Source organism: Oncorhynchus tshawytscha, unplaced genomic scaffold (genome assembly GCF_018296145.1).
Source record: "Oncorhynchus tshawytscha isolate Ot180627B unplaced genomic scaffold, Otsh_v2.0 Un_contig_727_pilon_pilon, whole genome shotgun sequence".
NCBI classification, from domain to species: Eukaryota; Metazoa; Chordata; class Actinopteri; order Salmoniformes; family Salmonidae; genus Oncorhynchus; species Oncorhynchus tshawytscha.
Genome location: NW_024609680.1, coordinates 114209 through 131246, shown reverse-complemented (window position 1 = coordinate 131246; position 17038 = coordinate 114209). Strand labels below are relative to the sequence as shown.

Here is a 17038-nt window from a genome sequence, read left to right as displayed (position 1 = left end):
TTGTGTCTGTTTATTATCCTGACCCTATTGTCCTGACCATATTGTGTCGGTTTATTATCCTGACCCTATTATCCTGACCCTATTGTGTTGGTTTATTATCCTGACCCTATTGTGTTGTTTTATTATCCTGACCCTATTGTCCTGACCCTATTGTGTTGTTTTATTATCCTGACTCTATTGTCCTGACCCTATTGTGTCGTTTTATTATCCTGACCCTTTTGTGTCGGTTTATTATCCTGACCCTATTGTGTCGGTTTATTATCCTGACCCTATTGTGTCAGTTTATTATCCTGACCCTATTGTGTTTTATTATCCTGACCCTATTGTGTTGTTTTATTATCCTGACCCTATTGTGTTGGTTTATTATCCTGACCCTATTATCCTGACATTATTGTGTTGGTGTATTATTCTGACCCTATTGTGTCGGTTTATTATCCTGACCCTATTATCCTGACCCTATTGTGTTGGTGTATTATCCTGACCCTATTGTGTTGGTGTATTATCCTGACCCTATTGTGTTGTTTTATTATCCTGACCCTATTGTGTTGTTTTATTATCCTGACCCTATTGTGCTGTTTTATTATCCTGGCCCTATTGTGTTGGTTTATTATCCTGACTCTATTGTCCTGACCCTATTGTGTTGGTTTTTTATCCTGACCCTATTGTGCTGTTTTATTCTCCTGGCCCTATTGTGTTGGTTTATTATCCTGACTCTATTGTCCTGACCCTATTGTGTTGTTTTATTATCCTGACCCTATTGTGTTGGTGTATTATCCTGACCCTATTGTGTCGGTTTATTATCCTGACCCTATTGTGTCGGTTTATTATCCTGACCCTATTGTGTTGGTTTTTTATCCTGACCCTATTGTGTTGGTTTATTAACCTGACCCTATTGTGTCGGGTTATTATCCTGACCCTATTGTGTCGGTTTATTATCCTGACCCTATTGTGTCGGTTTATTATCCTGACCCTATTGTGTTGTTTTATTATCCTGACCCTATTGTGTTGGTGTATTATCCTGACCCTATTGTGTTGGTTTATTATCCTGACCCTATTGTGTCGGTTTATTATCCTGACCCTATTGTGTTGGTTTATTATCCTGACCCTATTGTGTCGGTTTATTATCCTGAACCCTATTGTGTTGTTTTATTATCCTGACCCTATTGTGTCGGTTTATTATCCTGACCCTATTGTGTCGGTTTATTATCCTGAACCCTATTGTGTCGGTTTATTATCCTGAACCCTATTGTGTTGGTTTTTATAATTTGACAAATTTCTCCAATTTTGTGTTTTCATGTTTGTTTGTTTGTTTGTTTGTTTGTGTCATTCCGTTCCCCTGCTCATGCTCAGTTGTCTAACGGGTATGACCACTACGGGGATCACCATCATTCAGACTCTTCATACCTGATGGGAGGGGGCTCAGGCCTGGGGGGGTCCTACCTGATGGGAGGGGGCTCAGGCCTGGTGGGTTCCTACCCCCTCTTCCCTCCCTCCTCCCATTCCACCTCCATCACCTCCTCCTCCTCCTCCTGTCCATCCCAGTCGTGGTCCAGGCCGGGCTCGGCCCTGCTACCTGACTACCCTCATTACTGCACCCTGGGGCCTAACATGGTCCCCACCTCTAAAGTCCCCAGCTGGAAGGTTTGTTTGTTGGTTCAGTCCTCCTCCTCATCATGTCCTGACTCCTTGTGTTCCTGAAACATCAACATCCTGTCATTACATAGGACCCTCTGAATTACTATGACATTATTATTATGTTACAGTCAGATTGAAAAATGACTGTAGGACGATATACTACATCGTCTTCTACACGTTTCATTGGTAGATTTCAGATGTGTTCCTGCAGAAGATGTATTTGAAGATGGTGATAGTAGTTCAGAATCCCCAGCTGACAGGATCTTCAGAGGCCCATGATTAAAGAGCACAGCTACAGATACCAAGCTCTGTGTGGAGGAGGTGAACTCCGCTATGTACCTGTATCCTGTAGGACTGGGTAGAGGAGGTGAACTCAGCTATATTTCTGTATCCTGTAGGACTGGGTAGAGGAGGTGAACTCAGCTATATTTCTGTATCCTGTAGGACTGGGTAGAGGAGGTGAACTCAGCTATATTTCTGTATCCTGTAGGACTGGGTAGAGGAGGTGAACTCAGCTATGTATCTGTATCCTGTAGGACTGGGTACAGGAGGTGAACTCAGCTATGTATCTGTATCCTGTAGGACTGGGCTAAACCAGGACCCTATGACCAGCCCATGGTGAACACCCTTAGAAGGAGGAAGGACAAGGATCCTGTACCAGCAGACATCAGCTATGCCCCACTACCACTGCCTGCTGGTGTCATCCCAGCACCTGGGGGCAGGAGTCTACCACTGCCTGCTGGTGTCATCCCAGCACATGGGGGCAGGAGTCTACCACTGCCTGCTGGTGTCATCCCAGCACCTGGGGGCAGGAGTCTACCACTGCCTGCTGGAGTCATCCCAGCACCAGGGAGCAGGAGTCAACCATTACCTCCACCACCCAAGGTCAGCTGGACACATGCTTTAACCTGTCTACGACTGGGAGTTCCGCTAGCGGAACCCCTCGCCAACAGCCAATGAAATTGCAGGGCGCTAAATACAAATCATCAGAAATCTCATAAATCACATTTCTCAAACATACAAGTATTAGGCACCATTTTAAAGATAGAATTCTCATGAATCCAGCCACCGTGTCTGATTTCAAAAATGCTATACAGCGAAAGCTCCACAAACGATCATGTTAGGTCACCACCAACTCACAGAAAAACCCAGCCATTTTTCCAGCCAAAGAGATTTTTCAATTTTTCCAGCTTTCACAAAAAGCACAAATATAGATAAAATGAATCACTAACCTTTGATGACCTTCATCAGATGACACTCATAGGACTTCATGTTACACTATACATGTATGTTTTGTTCGGTAAAAATCGTATTTTACATTGGCGTGTGATGTTCAGTAGTTCCAAAACATGCAGTGATATTGCAGAGAGCCACACGAATTCACAGAAATACTCATTATAAATGTTGATGAAAATTCAAGTGTTCTGCATGGAACTTTGGATTACACTTCTCCTTAATGCAGCCGCTGTGTCAGATTTCAAAAAAACTTTATGGAAAAAGCACAATCTGAGAACATATGCATATATTAGCATCTGCGACTGAGTAGGAGGCAGTTTACTCTGGGTGGTATTCATCCAAAAGTGAAAATGCTGCCCCCTATCCCAGAGAAGTTAATCTATATTTTATACAAATATCTGAAGCAAGTCACACAATTTTTCTTGAAATGTCTAGTTTGTGTGTGTGTGTGGTGATTCAACGTCTGTGATATATTTAGGTAATAAGGCACCTCGGGGCTTTGTGGTATATGGCCACTATACCACAGCTAAGCTCTGTTCTTAAGCACGACGCAACACGGAGTGCCTGGACACAGCCCTTAGCCCGTGGTATATTGGCCATATACCACAAACCCCAGAGGTGCCTTACTGCTATTATAAACTGGTTACCAATGTAATTAGAGCAGGAAAAACAAATGTTTCGTCGTACCCGTGGTATACAGTCTAATATACCACGGCTGTCAGCCAGTCAGCATTCAGGGCTCAAACCAACCAGTTTATAATTAAGCAATAAGGCCCGAGGAGGTGGCCAATATACCACGGCAAAGGGCTGCTCCTAGGCACGACGATTATAAACTGGTTGCCAACGTAATTAGAGCAGTAAAACTAAATGTTTTGTCATACCCGTGGTATACGGCCTTCAGCCAATCAGAATTCAGGGCTCAAACCATCCAGTTTATATTGATTGATTTATCTTCATGCTGCACAAAGAAGGATTACGTTTTCTAACCCAACGTGTGTGTGTGTGTGTGTGTGTGTGTGTGTGTGTGTGTGTGTGTGTGTGTGTGTGTGTGTGTGTGTGTGTGTGTGTGTGTGTGTGTGTGTGTGTGTGTGTGTGTGTGTGTGTGTGTGTGTGTGTGTGTGTGTGTGTGTGTGTGTGTCTCCAGGTGTGTGAGATGGAGGCTCATGAGGAGCTGGCTCTGGCCCTGTCCAGAGGTCTACAGCTGGACTCACACACACAGTGTTCCAGTAGAGACTCTCTACACTGTTCTAGTGGCTACAGTACCCAGAGTACCACCCCGTGCTGTTCAGAGGACACCATAGCTTCACAAGGTTAACACACACAAACACACTGAGAAAATATGCAAAGGCATGCATGACTTGTAGCACCATATCCTTCTGTGTAAATGTAACGCTCTGGGTGTCGTGGGTGTGGAGTCAGACGCAGGAAACAGAGAGTGCTATACTGTGCTCTTTAATGCACTCACACAACACTGGGTGCTCACAACCAAATGCCCCAAACACGGGGGACGAAAACAGTACAGCAGAATACACGACCAGGAACAAACACGTTCCTCTACTACATAACCGAAGGTCACAATAATTAATCCCGCACAAAGAAACAGGTTGTCGAAAGAAGCCCAACTAATGATTCACAAACAGGTGCTAACAATAAACATACAAGGAGGGGGAGGAAAGACAATCAGTGGCAGCTAATAGGCCGGTGACGACGACCGCCGAGCGCCACCCGACCGGGAAGGGGAGCCACCCTCGGACGGACTCGTGACAGTAAATATGTCAAGCATTCTAATTGATGTTGTCTCTATACCAGGTACGTGTCTGGTAAAAGTAGGATACAGGTACACTAAATACCCAAAAGGTATGTGGACATCTGCTCGTTGAACAATCTCATTTCAAAATCATGGGCATTAATATGGAGTTGGTCCTCCCCTTTGCTGCTGGAGTTGGTCCTCCCCCTCCACTCTTCTGGGGAGGCTTTCCACTAGATGTTGGAACATTGCTGCGGGGACTTGCTTCCATTCAGCCACAAGAGCATTAGTGAAGTTGGGCGGTTAGGCCTCCTGGCTCACTGTCTGCGTTCCAATTCATCCCAAAGGTGATCGATGGGGTTGAGGTCAGGGCTCTCTGCAGGCCAGTCAAGTTCTTCCACACTGATCTCGACAAGCCATTTCTGTATGGACCTCGCTTTGTGCACGCGGGTATTGTCATGCTGAAACAGCAAAGGGCCTTCCCCAAACTGTTGCCACAAAGTTGGAAGCACAGAATCGTCTAGAATGTCATTGTGTGCTGTAGCGTTAAGATTTCCCTTCACTGGAACTAAGGGGCCTAACCCGAACCATGAAAAACAGCCCTAGTAACCAGGAGTCTAGTAGTAATACTGTACCACTCTGGAGACCATAGTAACCAGGAGTCTACTAGTAATACTGTACCACTCTGGAGACCATAGTAACCAGGAGTCTACTAGTAATACTGTACCACTCTGGAGACCATAGTAACCAGGAGTCTAGAAGTAATACTGTACCACTCTGGAGACCATAGTAACCAGGAGTCTAGTAGTAATACTGTACCACTCTGGAGACCATAGTAACCCGGAGTCTAGTAGTAATACTGTACCACTCTGGAGACCATAGTAACCAGGAGTCTAGTAGTAATACTGTACCACTCTGGAGACCATAGTAACCAGGAGTCTAGTAGTAATACTGTACCACTCTGGAGACCATAGTAACCAGGAGTCTAGAAGTAATACTGTACCACTCTGGAGACCATAGTAACCAGGAGTCTAGTAGTAATACTGTACCACTCTGGAGGCCATAGTAACCAGGAAGTCTAGTAGTAATACTGTACCACTCTGGAGACCATAGTAACCAGGAGTCTAGTAGTAATACTGTACCACTCTGGAGACCATAGTAACCAGGAGTCTAGTAGTAATACTGTACCACTCTGGAGGCCCATAAAAGGACATTTTTAAAGAAAGAAACATCTTATTCAATATTTTTAAGGTAGACTTATTGTGCCGTTTTGTTTTTGCCTTAATTAGTTTGGACCCCAGGAAGAGTAGCTGCTGTCTTGACAGGAACTAATGGGGATCCATAATAAACCCCAGGAAGAGTAGCTGCTGCCTTGGCAGCAACTAATGGGGATCCATAATAAACCCCAGGAAGAGTAGCTGCTGTCTTGACAGGAACTAATGGGGATCCATAATAAACCCCAGGAAGAGTAGCTGCTGTCTTGACAGGAACTAATGGGGATCCATAATAAACCCCAGGAAGAGTAGCTGCTGTCCTGGCAGGAACTAATGGGGATCCATAATAAACCCCAGGAAGAGTAGCTGCTGTCTTGACAGGAACTAATGGGGATCCATAATAAACCCCAGGAAGAGTAGCTGCTGCCTTGGCAGGAACTAATGGGGATCCATAATAAACCCCAGGAAGAGTAGCTGCTGTCTTGACAGGAACTAATGGGGATCCATAATAAACCCCAGGAAGAGTAGCTGCTGTCTTGACAGGAACTAATGGGGATCCATAATAAACCCCAGGAAGAGTAGCTGCTGTCTTGACAGGAACTAATGGGGATCCATAATAAACCCCAGGAAGAGTAGCTGCTGTCTTGGCAGGAACTAATGGGGATCCATAATAAACCCCAGGAAGAGTAGCTGCTGTCTTGACAGGAACTAATGGGGATCCATAATAAACCCCAGGAAGAGTAGCTGCTGTCTTGACAGGAACTAATGGGGATCCATAATAAACCCCAGGAAGAGTAGCTGCTGTCCTGGCAGGAACTAATGGGGATCCATAATAAACCCCAGGAAGAGTAGCTGCTGTCTTGACAGGAACTAATGGGGATCCATAATAAACCCCAGGAAGAGTAGCTGCTGTCCTGGCAGGAACTAATGGGGATCCATAATAAACCCCAGGAAGAGTAGCTGCTGTCTTGACAGGAACTAATGGGTGTCCATAATAAACCCCAGGAAGAGTAGCTGCTGTCTTGGCAGGAACTAATGGGGATCCATAATAAACCCTTTCTCTCTTTCTCTCTCCCATCTCTCCCTCTTTCTCTCTCTCTCTCTCTGTTAATTCCAGTGTCAGACTATGACTATTTCTCCATGGGAGGGGACCAGGAGGTTGACCAGCAGGAGTTTGACAAGTCATCCACCATCCCCCGTAACAGTGACATCAGCCAGTCCTACCGTAGGATGTTCCAGTCCAAGAGACCAGCCTCCACCGCCGGCCTACCTTCTACGGCTGGCTCCGTCATCATGACCCCTGGGGTCGCCACCATCCGCCGCACGCCCTCCACAAAGCCCTCGGCTCGCCGCGGGACCACCGGCCCCATCCCCATCCGGACCCCCGTCATCCCAGTCAAGATCCCCACCGTGCCTGGCCTAGTTGGGGGAGGATTCCCTGGGGGGCTGGGGATCCCTGGAGGACCAGGAGTAGGGCTGGAGGAACCAGAGGAGGCCCAGAGCCCTGAGTCTCCAGCCCAGGGAGAGGAGGGGGAGCTGGGGGTACTTCCTCTGGCGTTCTGGAGTGGTCAAGCAACCACAAACCCTCCCTTGGCCCCTCACCAGCCTAGGGTCCAGTGTCAGGGCGAGGGGGGGTCCCTGGAGGATGGGGAGGTTATGGATGGTCAGGGGGGAAACATGCTGCTGGTTATCCAGAGAGGGGTCAAGCTGAAGAGGACCAATACCAACGATCGCTCAGCACCGCGCATCGTATAAGAGGAGAGCCACCGTGGCACCATGCAGCATCAGAGAAGGGTATCCTACCTAGCTGTACCTAGCTAGCCTACCGCCTGCCCATTGACAGGACAGACAGGACACAGCTCATGTCCACTGTGCTAAGGGGGGGGTCTCCTGTATACTTACTTACCGTCCAGCGGCCTCACTGACAGACAGGACAGAACAGAACTCAGCTCATGTCCATTCCATGTGATGCTGTGTGTGGTGACAGACAGAGCTCTGCTCGTCGTCTCAGACGGTGCAGAAGGTGATCTCTTGTTGGACAGACAGTGGAGCAGCTCAGAGTTGTGTTAATTATGTTCTCTCTTAGTTCTGAATGTGTAAATAATTATGCATGGTATTTTCTCTTTGTTGCTTCCTGGGGCCCAGTTCTGTTGACTCTAGTCCTCCCACCCCCATTCCTCCCCACCTCAGTTTTTTGTTGACTCTAGTCCACCCACCTCAGTTCTGTTGACTCTCGTCCTCCCCCCATTCCTCCCCTCCTCAGTTCTGTTGACTCTAGTCCTCCCACCCCCTCCCATTCCTCCCCACCTCAGTTCTGTTGACTCTAGTCCTCCCCTCTTCAGTTCTGTTGACTCTAGTCCTCCCACCCCCATTCCTCCCCTCCTCAGTTCTGTTGACTCTAGTCCTCCCCTCCTCAGTTCTGTTGACTCTCGTCCTCCCCCATTCCTCCCCTCTTCAGTTCTGTTGACTCTAGTCCTCCCACCCCCATTCCTCCCCACCTCAGTTCTGTTGACTCTAGTCCTCCCACCCCCATTCCTCCCCTCCTCAGTTCTGTTGACTCTAGTCCTCCCACCCCCATTCCTCCCCTCCTCAGTTCTGTTGACTCTAGTCCTCCCCTCCTCAGTTCTGTTGACTCTCGTCCTCCCCCCCTCATTCCTCCCCTCCTCAGTTCTGTTGACTCTAGTCCTCCCCTCTTCAGTTCTGTTGACTCTAGTCCTCCCCTCCTCAGTTCTGTTGACTCTAGTCCTCCCCTCTTCAGTTCTGTTGACTCTAGTCCTCCCCTCCTCAGTTCTGTTGACTCTAGTCCTCCCCTCCTCAGTTCTGTTGACTCTAGTCCTCCCCTCTTCAGTTCTGTTGACTCTAGTCCTCCCCTCCTCAGTTCTGTTGACTCTAGTCCTCCCCTCTTCAGTTCTGTTGACTCTAGTCCTCCCCTCTTCAGTTCTGTTGACTCTAGTCCTCCCCTCCTCAGTTCTGTTGACTCTAGTCCTCCCTCCTCAGTTCTGTTGACTCTAGTCCTCCCCTCCTCAGTTCTGTTGACTCTAGTCCACCCCTCCTCAGTTCTGTTGACTCTAGTCCTCCCCCCCATTCCTCCCCTCCTCAGTTCTGTTGACTCTAGTCCTCCCACCCCAGTTCTGTTGACTCTCCTCCCCTCAGTTCTGTTGACTCTAGTCCTCCCCTCCTCAGTTCTGTTGACTCTAGTCCTCCCCTCCTCAGTTCTGTTGACTCTAGTCCTCCCCTCCTCAGTTCTGTTGACTCTAGTCCTCCCCTCCTCAGTTCTGTTGACTCTAGTCCTCCCCCATTCTCAGTTCTGTTGACTCTAGTCCTCCCCTCCTCAGTTCTGTTGACTCTAGTCCTCCCCTCCTCAGTTCTGTTGACTCTAGTCCTCCCCTCCTCAGTTCTGTTGACTCTAGTCCTCCCCTCCTCAGTTCTGTTGACTCTAGTCCTCCCCTCCTCAGTTCTGTTGACTCTAGTCCTCCCCTCCTCAGTTCTGTTGACTCTAGTCCTCCCCTCCTCAGTTCTGTTGACTCTAGTCCTCCCCTCCTCAGTTCTGTTGACTCTAGTCCTCCCCTCCTCAGTTCTGTTGACTCTAGTCCTCCCCTCCTCAGTTCTGTTGACTCTAGTCCTCCCCTCCTCAGTTCTGTTGACTCTAGTCCTCCCCCATTCCTCCCCTCCTCAGTTCTGTTGACTCTAGTCCTCCCACCCCCATTCCTCCCCTCCTCAGTTCTGTTGACTCTAGTCCTCCCCTCTTCAGTTCTGTTGACTCTAGTCCTCCCCCATTCCTCCCCTCCTCAGTTCTGTTGACTCTAGTCCTCCCCTGTTGACTCTAGTCCTCCCCTCCTCAGTTCTGTTGACTCTAGTCCTCCCCTCCTGTTGACTCTTCCTCCCCTCCTCAGTTCTGTTGACTCTAGTCCTCCCCTCCTCAGTTCTGTTGACTCTAGTCCTCCCCTCTTCAGTTCTGTTGACTCTAGTCCTCCCCCATCCCAGTTCTGTTGACTCTAGTCCTCCCCTCAGTTCTGTTGACTCAGTTCTGTTGACTCTAGCTCCCCTCCTCAGTTCTGTTGACTCTAGTCCTCCCTCCTCAGTTCTGTTGACTCTAGTCCTCCCCTCCTCAGTTCTGTTGACTCTAGTCCTCCCCTCCTCAGTTCTGTTGACTCTAGTCCTCCCCTCCTCAGTTCTGTTGACTCTAGTCCTCCCACCCTCATTCCTCCTCGCCTCAGTTCCAAGATGCCAAATTATTCGAAGCTATTGAAAGAAGTGTTTTAGATTTATTGTGAAGATTGTGGCGTCTCAGTGACACAACTATCAGGGGCACCAAGCTGTTTGGCATGTAAACCGATTTCATGTTTTCAGATCTACAATCCACAATAGCTGTTGTAGGAGGCTTTATGTTATGCTTAGTATTTCAACTGTTTTTAATAGCATGTGTTTTGCCAGTTAATCAGTCATCTCTGGGTAACAACTTACTTTCAAATTACACTGTACATTTCCACGTTTCAAATGTGTGTCATGAGGGACCTGATGGACCTGTCATTATTCACCAATACAGACAATAACACCACGTATAAGAACAGGAAGGCCCCTTTATTACGGAGAGCACCTGATGGACCTGTCATTATTCACCAATACAGACAATAACACCACGTATGAGAACAGGAAGGCCCCTTTATTACGGAGAGCACCTGATGGACCTGTCATTTTTGACTTAAAGGTTGTGTTTGATTATGTCATGTTATTATTCTAATTTTATTATTAGACACAGTAACAGAGACGCGTGATTAAAGCCTTACTGTAAAAGTGAGAACAGGAAGGCCCTTATTCCTCCGACGGAGAGCACCTGATGGACCTGTCATTATTCACCAATACAGACAATATCTTATTCCTCGACCACGAAGAACAGGAAGGCCCCTTTATTCCTCCGACGGAGAGCACCTGATGGACCTGTCATTATTCACCAATACAGACAATAACACCACGTATGAGAACAGAAGAAGAAGGCATAACTATCTTATTCCTCCGACCACGAAGAAGGAAGAAGGCATAACTTTATTCCTCCGAGGGAAAGTGAAATAACTATCTTATTCCTCCGTACAATGTTGAAAAGGTTTTGACTAGAAGAGAGAAATAAAGGAAGCATTGATTATTCATGTTATTATTCTTATTCCTCCGATTTTATTAAGAAGAAGGCATAACTATCTTATTCCTCCGACCATTATCTTATTCCTCCGACCACGAAGAAGAAGAAGGCATAACTATCTTAAGTTTGTGATTGAAGAGAGAAATCCGACCACGAAGAAGAAGAAGGCATTTTGTGTTTTCTGTCCTTGACAGTTCTGATCAGAAGACGAAGGATTAAAGCCTTACCTCTGTAAAAGTTACACTGTTTATTCCTCCGACCACGAAGAAGAAGAAGGCATAACTATCTTATTCCTCCGACCACGAAGAAGAAGAAGAAGAAGGCATAACTATCTTATTCCTCCGACCACGAAGAAGAAGAAGAAGGCATAACTATCTTATTCCTCCGACCACGAAGAAGAAGAAGAAGAAGGCATAACTATCTTATTCCTCCGACCACGAAGAAGAAGAAGGCATAACTATCTTATTCCTCCGACCACGAAGAAGAAGAAGGCATAACTATCTTATTCCTCCGACCACGAAGAAGAAGAAGGCATAACTATCTTATTCCTCCGACCACGAAGAAGAAGAAGAAGGCGTAACTATCTTATTCCTCCGACCACGAAGAAGAAGAAGGCATAACTATCTTATTCCTCCGACCACGAAGAAGAAGAAGAAGGCATAACTATCTTATTCCTCCGACCACGAAGAAGAAGAAGAAGAAGGCATAACTATCTTATTCCTCCGACCACGAAGAAGAAGAAGAAGGCATAACTATCTTATTCCTCCGACCACGAAGAAGAAGAAGAAGGCGTAACTATCTTACAACAGGCTCATAGTAAAGCATTTAATATCAAGTATCCATCCAGTCTACTCCCTCGTGATAATTCATTGTAAATCAACAACTTTTAAATCCCTGCTTGAATTGTATTTCAGTTGAAGCTCTGAGCCGTAGCAGCAGATGGAGACCTAGGGTGTATCCCAAATAGCATCCTCTTCCCCATATAGTGCACTAGAGAAATCTATATGTAATCCAGTGTAAATACCTTATTGACGAGACAGACCAGGAACACATGTTTATTCATTTATTCCCTCTTCAGATCTTTATTTCTCTATTTGTGTACTCAGAACAGACCGGGTTCTGTCGCTGTGCTCAGAACAGACCGGGTTCTGTCGCTGTACTCAGAACAGACCGGGTTCTGTCGCTGTGCTCAGAACAGACCGGGTTCTGTCGCTGTACTCAGAACAGACCGGGTTCTGTCGCTGTACTCAGAACAGACCGGGTTCTGTCGCTGTGCTCAGAACAGACCGGGTTCTGTCGCTGTACTCAGAACAGACCGGGTTCTGTCGCTGTACTCAGAACAGACCGGGTTCTGTCGCTGTTTTCAGAACAGACCGGGTTCTGTCGCTGTACTCAGAACAGACCGGGTTCTGTCGCTGTACTCAGAACAGACCGGGTTCTGTCGCTGTACTCAGAACAGACCGGGTTCTGTCGCTGTTTTCAGAACAGACCGGGTTCTGTCGCTGTACTCAGAACAGACCGGGTTCTGTCGCTGTACTCAGAACAGACCGGGTTCTGTCGCTGTACTCAGAACAGACCGGGTTCTGTCGCTGTACTCAGAACAGACCGGGTTCTGTCGCTGTACTCAGAACAGACCGGGTTCTGTCGCTGTACTCAGAACAGACCGGGTTCTGTCGCTGTACTCAGAACAGACCGGGTTCTGTCGCTGTTTTCAGAACAGACCGGGTTCTGTCGCTGTACTCAGAACAGACCGGGTTCTGTCGCTGTTTTCAGAACAGACCGGGTTCTGTCGCTGTACTCAGAACAGACCGGGTTCTGTCGCTGTACTCAGAACAGACCGGGTTCTGTCGCTGTACTCAGAACAGACCGGGTTCTGTCGCTGTACTCAGAACAGACCGGGTTCTGTCGCTGTACTCAGAACAGACCGGGTTCTGTCGCTGTACTCAGAACAGACCGGGTTCTGTCGCTGTACTCAGAACAGACCGGGTTCTGTCGCTGTACTCAGAACAGACCGGGTTCTGTCGCTGTAGTCAGAACAGATTCGGTTTCTCTGTTCCACTACTCTACTGGTTTCTCTGTTCCACTACTCTACTGGTTTCTCTGTTCCACTACTCTACTGGTTTCTCTGTTCCACTACTCTACTGGTTTCTCTGTTCCACTACTCTACTGGTTTCTCTGTTCCACTACTCTACTGGTTTCTCTGTTCCACTACTCTACTGGTTTCTCTGTTCCACTACTCTACTGGTTTCTCTGTTCCACTACTCTACTGGTTTCTCTGTTCCACTACTCTACTGGTTTCTCTGTTCCACTACTCTACTGGTTTCTCTGTTCCACTACTCTACTGGTTTCTCTGTTCCACTACTCTACTGGTCTGTTGAACAATAATTTTCCCTTTGTTGTCTGTTGACTGTCGTTGTTTTGCTCGTGTTTGGTTTCTACCCGCCTCCCCCCCATCTTTCAGATGGGACGTTAAACGGGTGTCCTGACTCTCTGAGGTCATTAAAGATCCCATGGTACTTATCGTCAGAGTTAGGGGTGTTAACCCCGGTGTCCTGACTCTCTGAGGTCATTAAAGATCCCATGGTACTTATCGTCAGAGTAAGGGGTGTTAACCCCGGTGTCCTGACTCTCTGAGGTCATTAAAGATCCCATGGTACTTATCGTCAGAGTAGGGGGTGTTAACCCCGGTGTCCTGACTCTCTGAGGTCATTAAAGATCCCATGGTACTTATCGTCAGAGTAGGGGGTGTTAACCCCGGTGTCCTGACTCTCTGAGGTCATTAAAGATCCCATGGTACTTATCGTCAGAGTAGGGGGTGTTAACCCCGGTGTCCTGACTCTCTGAGGTCATTAAAGATCCCATGGTACTTATCGTCAGAGTAGGGGGTGTTAACCCCGGTGTCCTGACTCTCTGAGGTCATTAAAGATCCCATGGTACTTATCGTCAGAGTAGGGGTGTTAACCCCGGTGTCCTGACTCTCTGAGGTCATTAAAGATCCCATGGTACTTATCGTCAGAGTAGGGGTGTTAACCCCGGTGTCCTGACTCTCTGAGGTCATTAAAGATCCCATGGTACTTATCGTCAGAGTAGGGGTGTTAACCCCGGTGTCCTGACTCTCTGAGGTCATTAAAGATCCCATGGTACTTATCGTCAGAGTAGGGGTGTTAACCCCGGTGTCCTGACTCTCTGAGGTCATTAAAGATCCCATGGTACTTATCGTCAGAGTAGGGGTGTTAACCCCGGTGTCCTGACTCTCTGAGGTCATTAAAGATCCCATGGTACTTATCGTCAGAGTAGGGGTGTTAACCCCGGTGTCCTGACTCTCTGAGGTCATTAAAGATCCCATGGTACTTATCGTCAGAGTAGGGGGTGTTAACCCCGGTGTCCTGACTCTCTGAGGTCATTAAAGATCCCATGGTACTTATCGTCAGAGTAGGGGGTGTTAACCCCGGTGTCCTGACTCTCTGAGGTCATTAAAGATCCCATGGTACTTATCGTCAGAGTAGGGGGTGTTAACCCCGGTGTCCTGACTCTCTGAGGTCATTAAAGATCCCATGGTACTTATCGTAAGAGTAGGGGGTGTTAACCCCGGTGTCCTGACTCTCTGAGGTCATTAAAGATCCCATGGTACTTATCGTAAGAGTAGGGGGTGTTAACCCCGGTGTCCTGACTCTCTGAGGTCATTAAAGATCCCATGGTACTTATCGTCAGAGTTAGGGGTGTTAACCCCGGTGTCCTGACTCTCTGAGGTCATTAAAGATCCCATGGTACTTATCGTCAGAGTTAGGGGTGTTAACCCCGGTGTCCTGACTCTCTGAGGTCATTAAAGATCCCATGGCACTTATCATAAGAGTAGGGGTGTTAACCCCGGTGTCCTGACTCTCTGAGGTCATTAAAGATCCCATGGCACTTATCGTAAGAGTAGGGGTGTTAACCCCGGTGTCCTGGCTAAATTCCCAATCTGACCCTCAAACCATCACGGTCACCTAATAATCCCCAGTTTACAATTGGCTCTTTCATCCCCCTCCTCTCCCCTGTAACTATTCCCCAGGTTGTTGCTGTAAATGAGAACGTGTTCTCAGTCAACTTACCTGGTAAAATAACGGATAAATAAAAAATAAAAATAAAAATCTGAAGCCTGTATTCATAGTGTGCATCCCAAATGGCACCCTAGTCAATACAGTGCACTACTATTTATTTATTTATTTATTTCACCTTTATTTAACCAGGTAGGCAAGTTGAGAACAAGTTCTCATTTACAACTGCGACCTGGCCAAGATAAAGCAAAGCAGTTCGACAGATACAACGACACAGAGTTACACATGGAGTAAAACAAACATACAGTCAATAATACAGTATAAACAAGTCTATATACGATGTGAGCAAATGAGGTGAGAAGGGAGGTAAAGGCAAAAAAAGGCCATGGTGGCAAAGTAAATACAATATAGCAAGTAAAACACTGGAATGGTAGATTTGCAATGGAAGAATGTGCAAAGTAGAAATAAAAATAATGGGGTCCAAAGGAGCAAAATAAATAAATAAATAAAAATTAAATACAGTTGGGAAAGAGGTAGTTGTTTGGGCTAAATTATAGGTGGGCTATGTACAGGTGCAGTAATCTGTGAGCTGCTCTGACAGTTGGTGCTTAAAGCTAGTGAGGGAGATAAGTGTTTCCAGTTTCAGAGATTTTTGTAGTTCGTTCCAGTCATTGGCAGCAGAGAACTGGAAGGAGAGGCGGCCAAAGAAAGAATTGGTTTTGGGGGTGACTAGAGAGATATACCTGCTGGAGCGTGTGCTACAGGTGGGAGATGCTATGGTGACCAGCGAGCTGAGATAAGGGGGGACTTTACCTAGCAGGGTCTTGTAGATGACATGGAGCCAGTGGGTTTGGCGACGAGTATGAAGCGAGGGCCAGCCAACGAGAGCGTACAGGTCGCAATGGTGGGTAGTATATGGGGCTTTGGTGACAAAACGGATTGCACTGTGATAGACTGCATCCAATTTGTTGAGTAGGGTATTGGAGGCTATTTTGTAAATGACATCGCCAAAGTCGAGGATTGGTAGGATTTTACAAGGGTATGGGGTATGTTTGGCAGCATGAGTGAAGGATGCTTTGTTGCGAAATAGGAAGCCAATTCTAGATTTAACTTTGGATTGGAGATGTTTGATATGGGTCTGGAAGGAGAGTTTACAGTCTAACCAGACACCTAAGTATTTGTAGTTGTCCACGTATTCTAAGTCAGAGCCGTCCAGAGTAGTGATGTTGGACAGGCTGGTAGGTGCAGGTAGCGATCGGTTGAAGAGCATGCATTTAGTTTTACTTGTATTTAAGAGCAATTGGAGGCCACGGAAGGAGAGTTGTATGGCATTGAAGCTTGCCTGGAGGGTTGTTAACACAGTGTCCAAAGAAGGGCCGGAAGTATACAGAATGGTGTCAAAAGTACACTTGGGCAAAAGTACTACACTATATTAGGAATAGGATGTCATTTGGGACAGAGACGATGTATCAATAAGAGATCTCCGTGCTTCTACACCTGCATTGCTTGCTGTTTGGGGTTTTAGGCTGGGTTTCTGTACAGCACATTGTGACATCATCTGATGTAAGAAGTAAATACATTTGATTTGATTTGATTTGATTCTAAAATGGTGAACTGTTCTCCCATCCCATCTAGCAAGATGCTTTCTGCATATAATGTTATCATTCTGCGTGGCATTCCAAGTGGCGCCCTAATTAGGTTTCTGTTTGGGACGTAAACATTATCCTGGTCATTGTGTCCCCACATCATTTTGGGGATATTGTACGTTGTGTATAAACCTTTCGTTGTAATGGTGCAGTACTTTATTTCAATGGACAGACATAATAGTTTGTTTTTCTAGATATTTAAATTCATATCATATCTTTGATATTTTTTAAAGTTGACAAATGTTATGTGTAAAATGATGATTATTCTAATAGTTTATTAATAATTTTGTGTTTTGCTATATGGTTAAAAGCAGATGGTCACATTATTACTAAAACCTTGTTTTCTAATGATTTAGTAGCAGAGTTGGGCTCAATTCCATTTCGATTCC

At 46.6% G+C, this 17038-nt stretch overlaps 2 protein-coding genes across 14 annotated transcripts in view; both read left to right on the top strand.

The window, feature by feature from the left end:
- The window catches only part of LOC112239993 (protein MTSS 1-like), a 121374-nt gene extending 113783 nt beyond the window's left edge, over nt 1-7591 (top strand). For 9 of the 12 annotated variants that reach the window (XM_042316905.1, XM_042316902.1, XM_042316899.1 and 6 more), the window contains 4 exons: nt 1351-1641; nt 2218-2520; nt 4016-4181; nt 6950-7591. In XM_042316905.1, coding sequence (XP_042172839.1) covers nt 1351-1641; nt 2218-2520; nt 4016-4181; nt 6950-7587 — 1398 coding nt within the window. In that variant the 3' untranslated portion in view covers nt 7588-7591. The remainder of the gene's footprint in view (nt 1-1350; nt 1642-2217; nt 2521-4015; nt 4182-6949) is intronic. The other 3 variants (XM_042316908.1, XM_042316907.1, XM_042316906.1) reach the window with 1 other exon arrangement.
- Nucleotides 7592-7941: 350 nt separating this feature from the next.
- On the top strand, nt 7942-10534 carry LOC121845463 (leucine-rich repeat extensin-like protein 1). 2 transcript variants are annotated; one of them, XM_042316910.1, is made up of 6 exons: nt 7942-7977; nt 8175-8249; nt 8501-8955; nt 9487-9607; nt 9708-9785; nt 9915-10534. In XM_042316910.1, the coding sequence occupies exons 1-6, from the start codon at nt 7943-7945 to the stop codon at nt 10093-10095; spliced, it is 945 nt and encodes a 314-aa protein (XP_042172844.1). In that variant the 5' UTR covers nt 7942; the 3' UTR covers nt 10096-10534. The 2 variants fall into 2 exon arrangements, with proteins under 2 accessions (XP_042172844.1, XP_042172843.1); XM_042316909.1 differs by having other exon boundaries at nt 7943-8022.
- The last annotated feature ends 6504 nt before the right edge of the window (nt 10535-17038 follow it).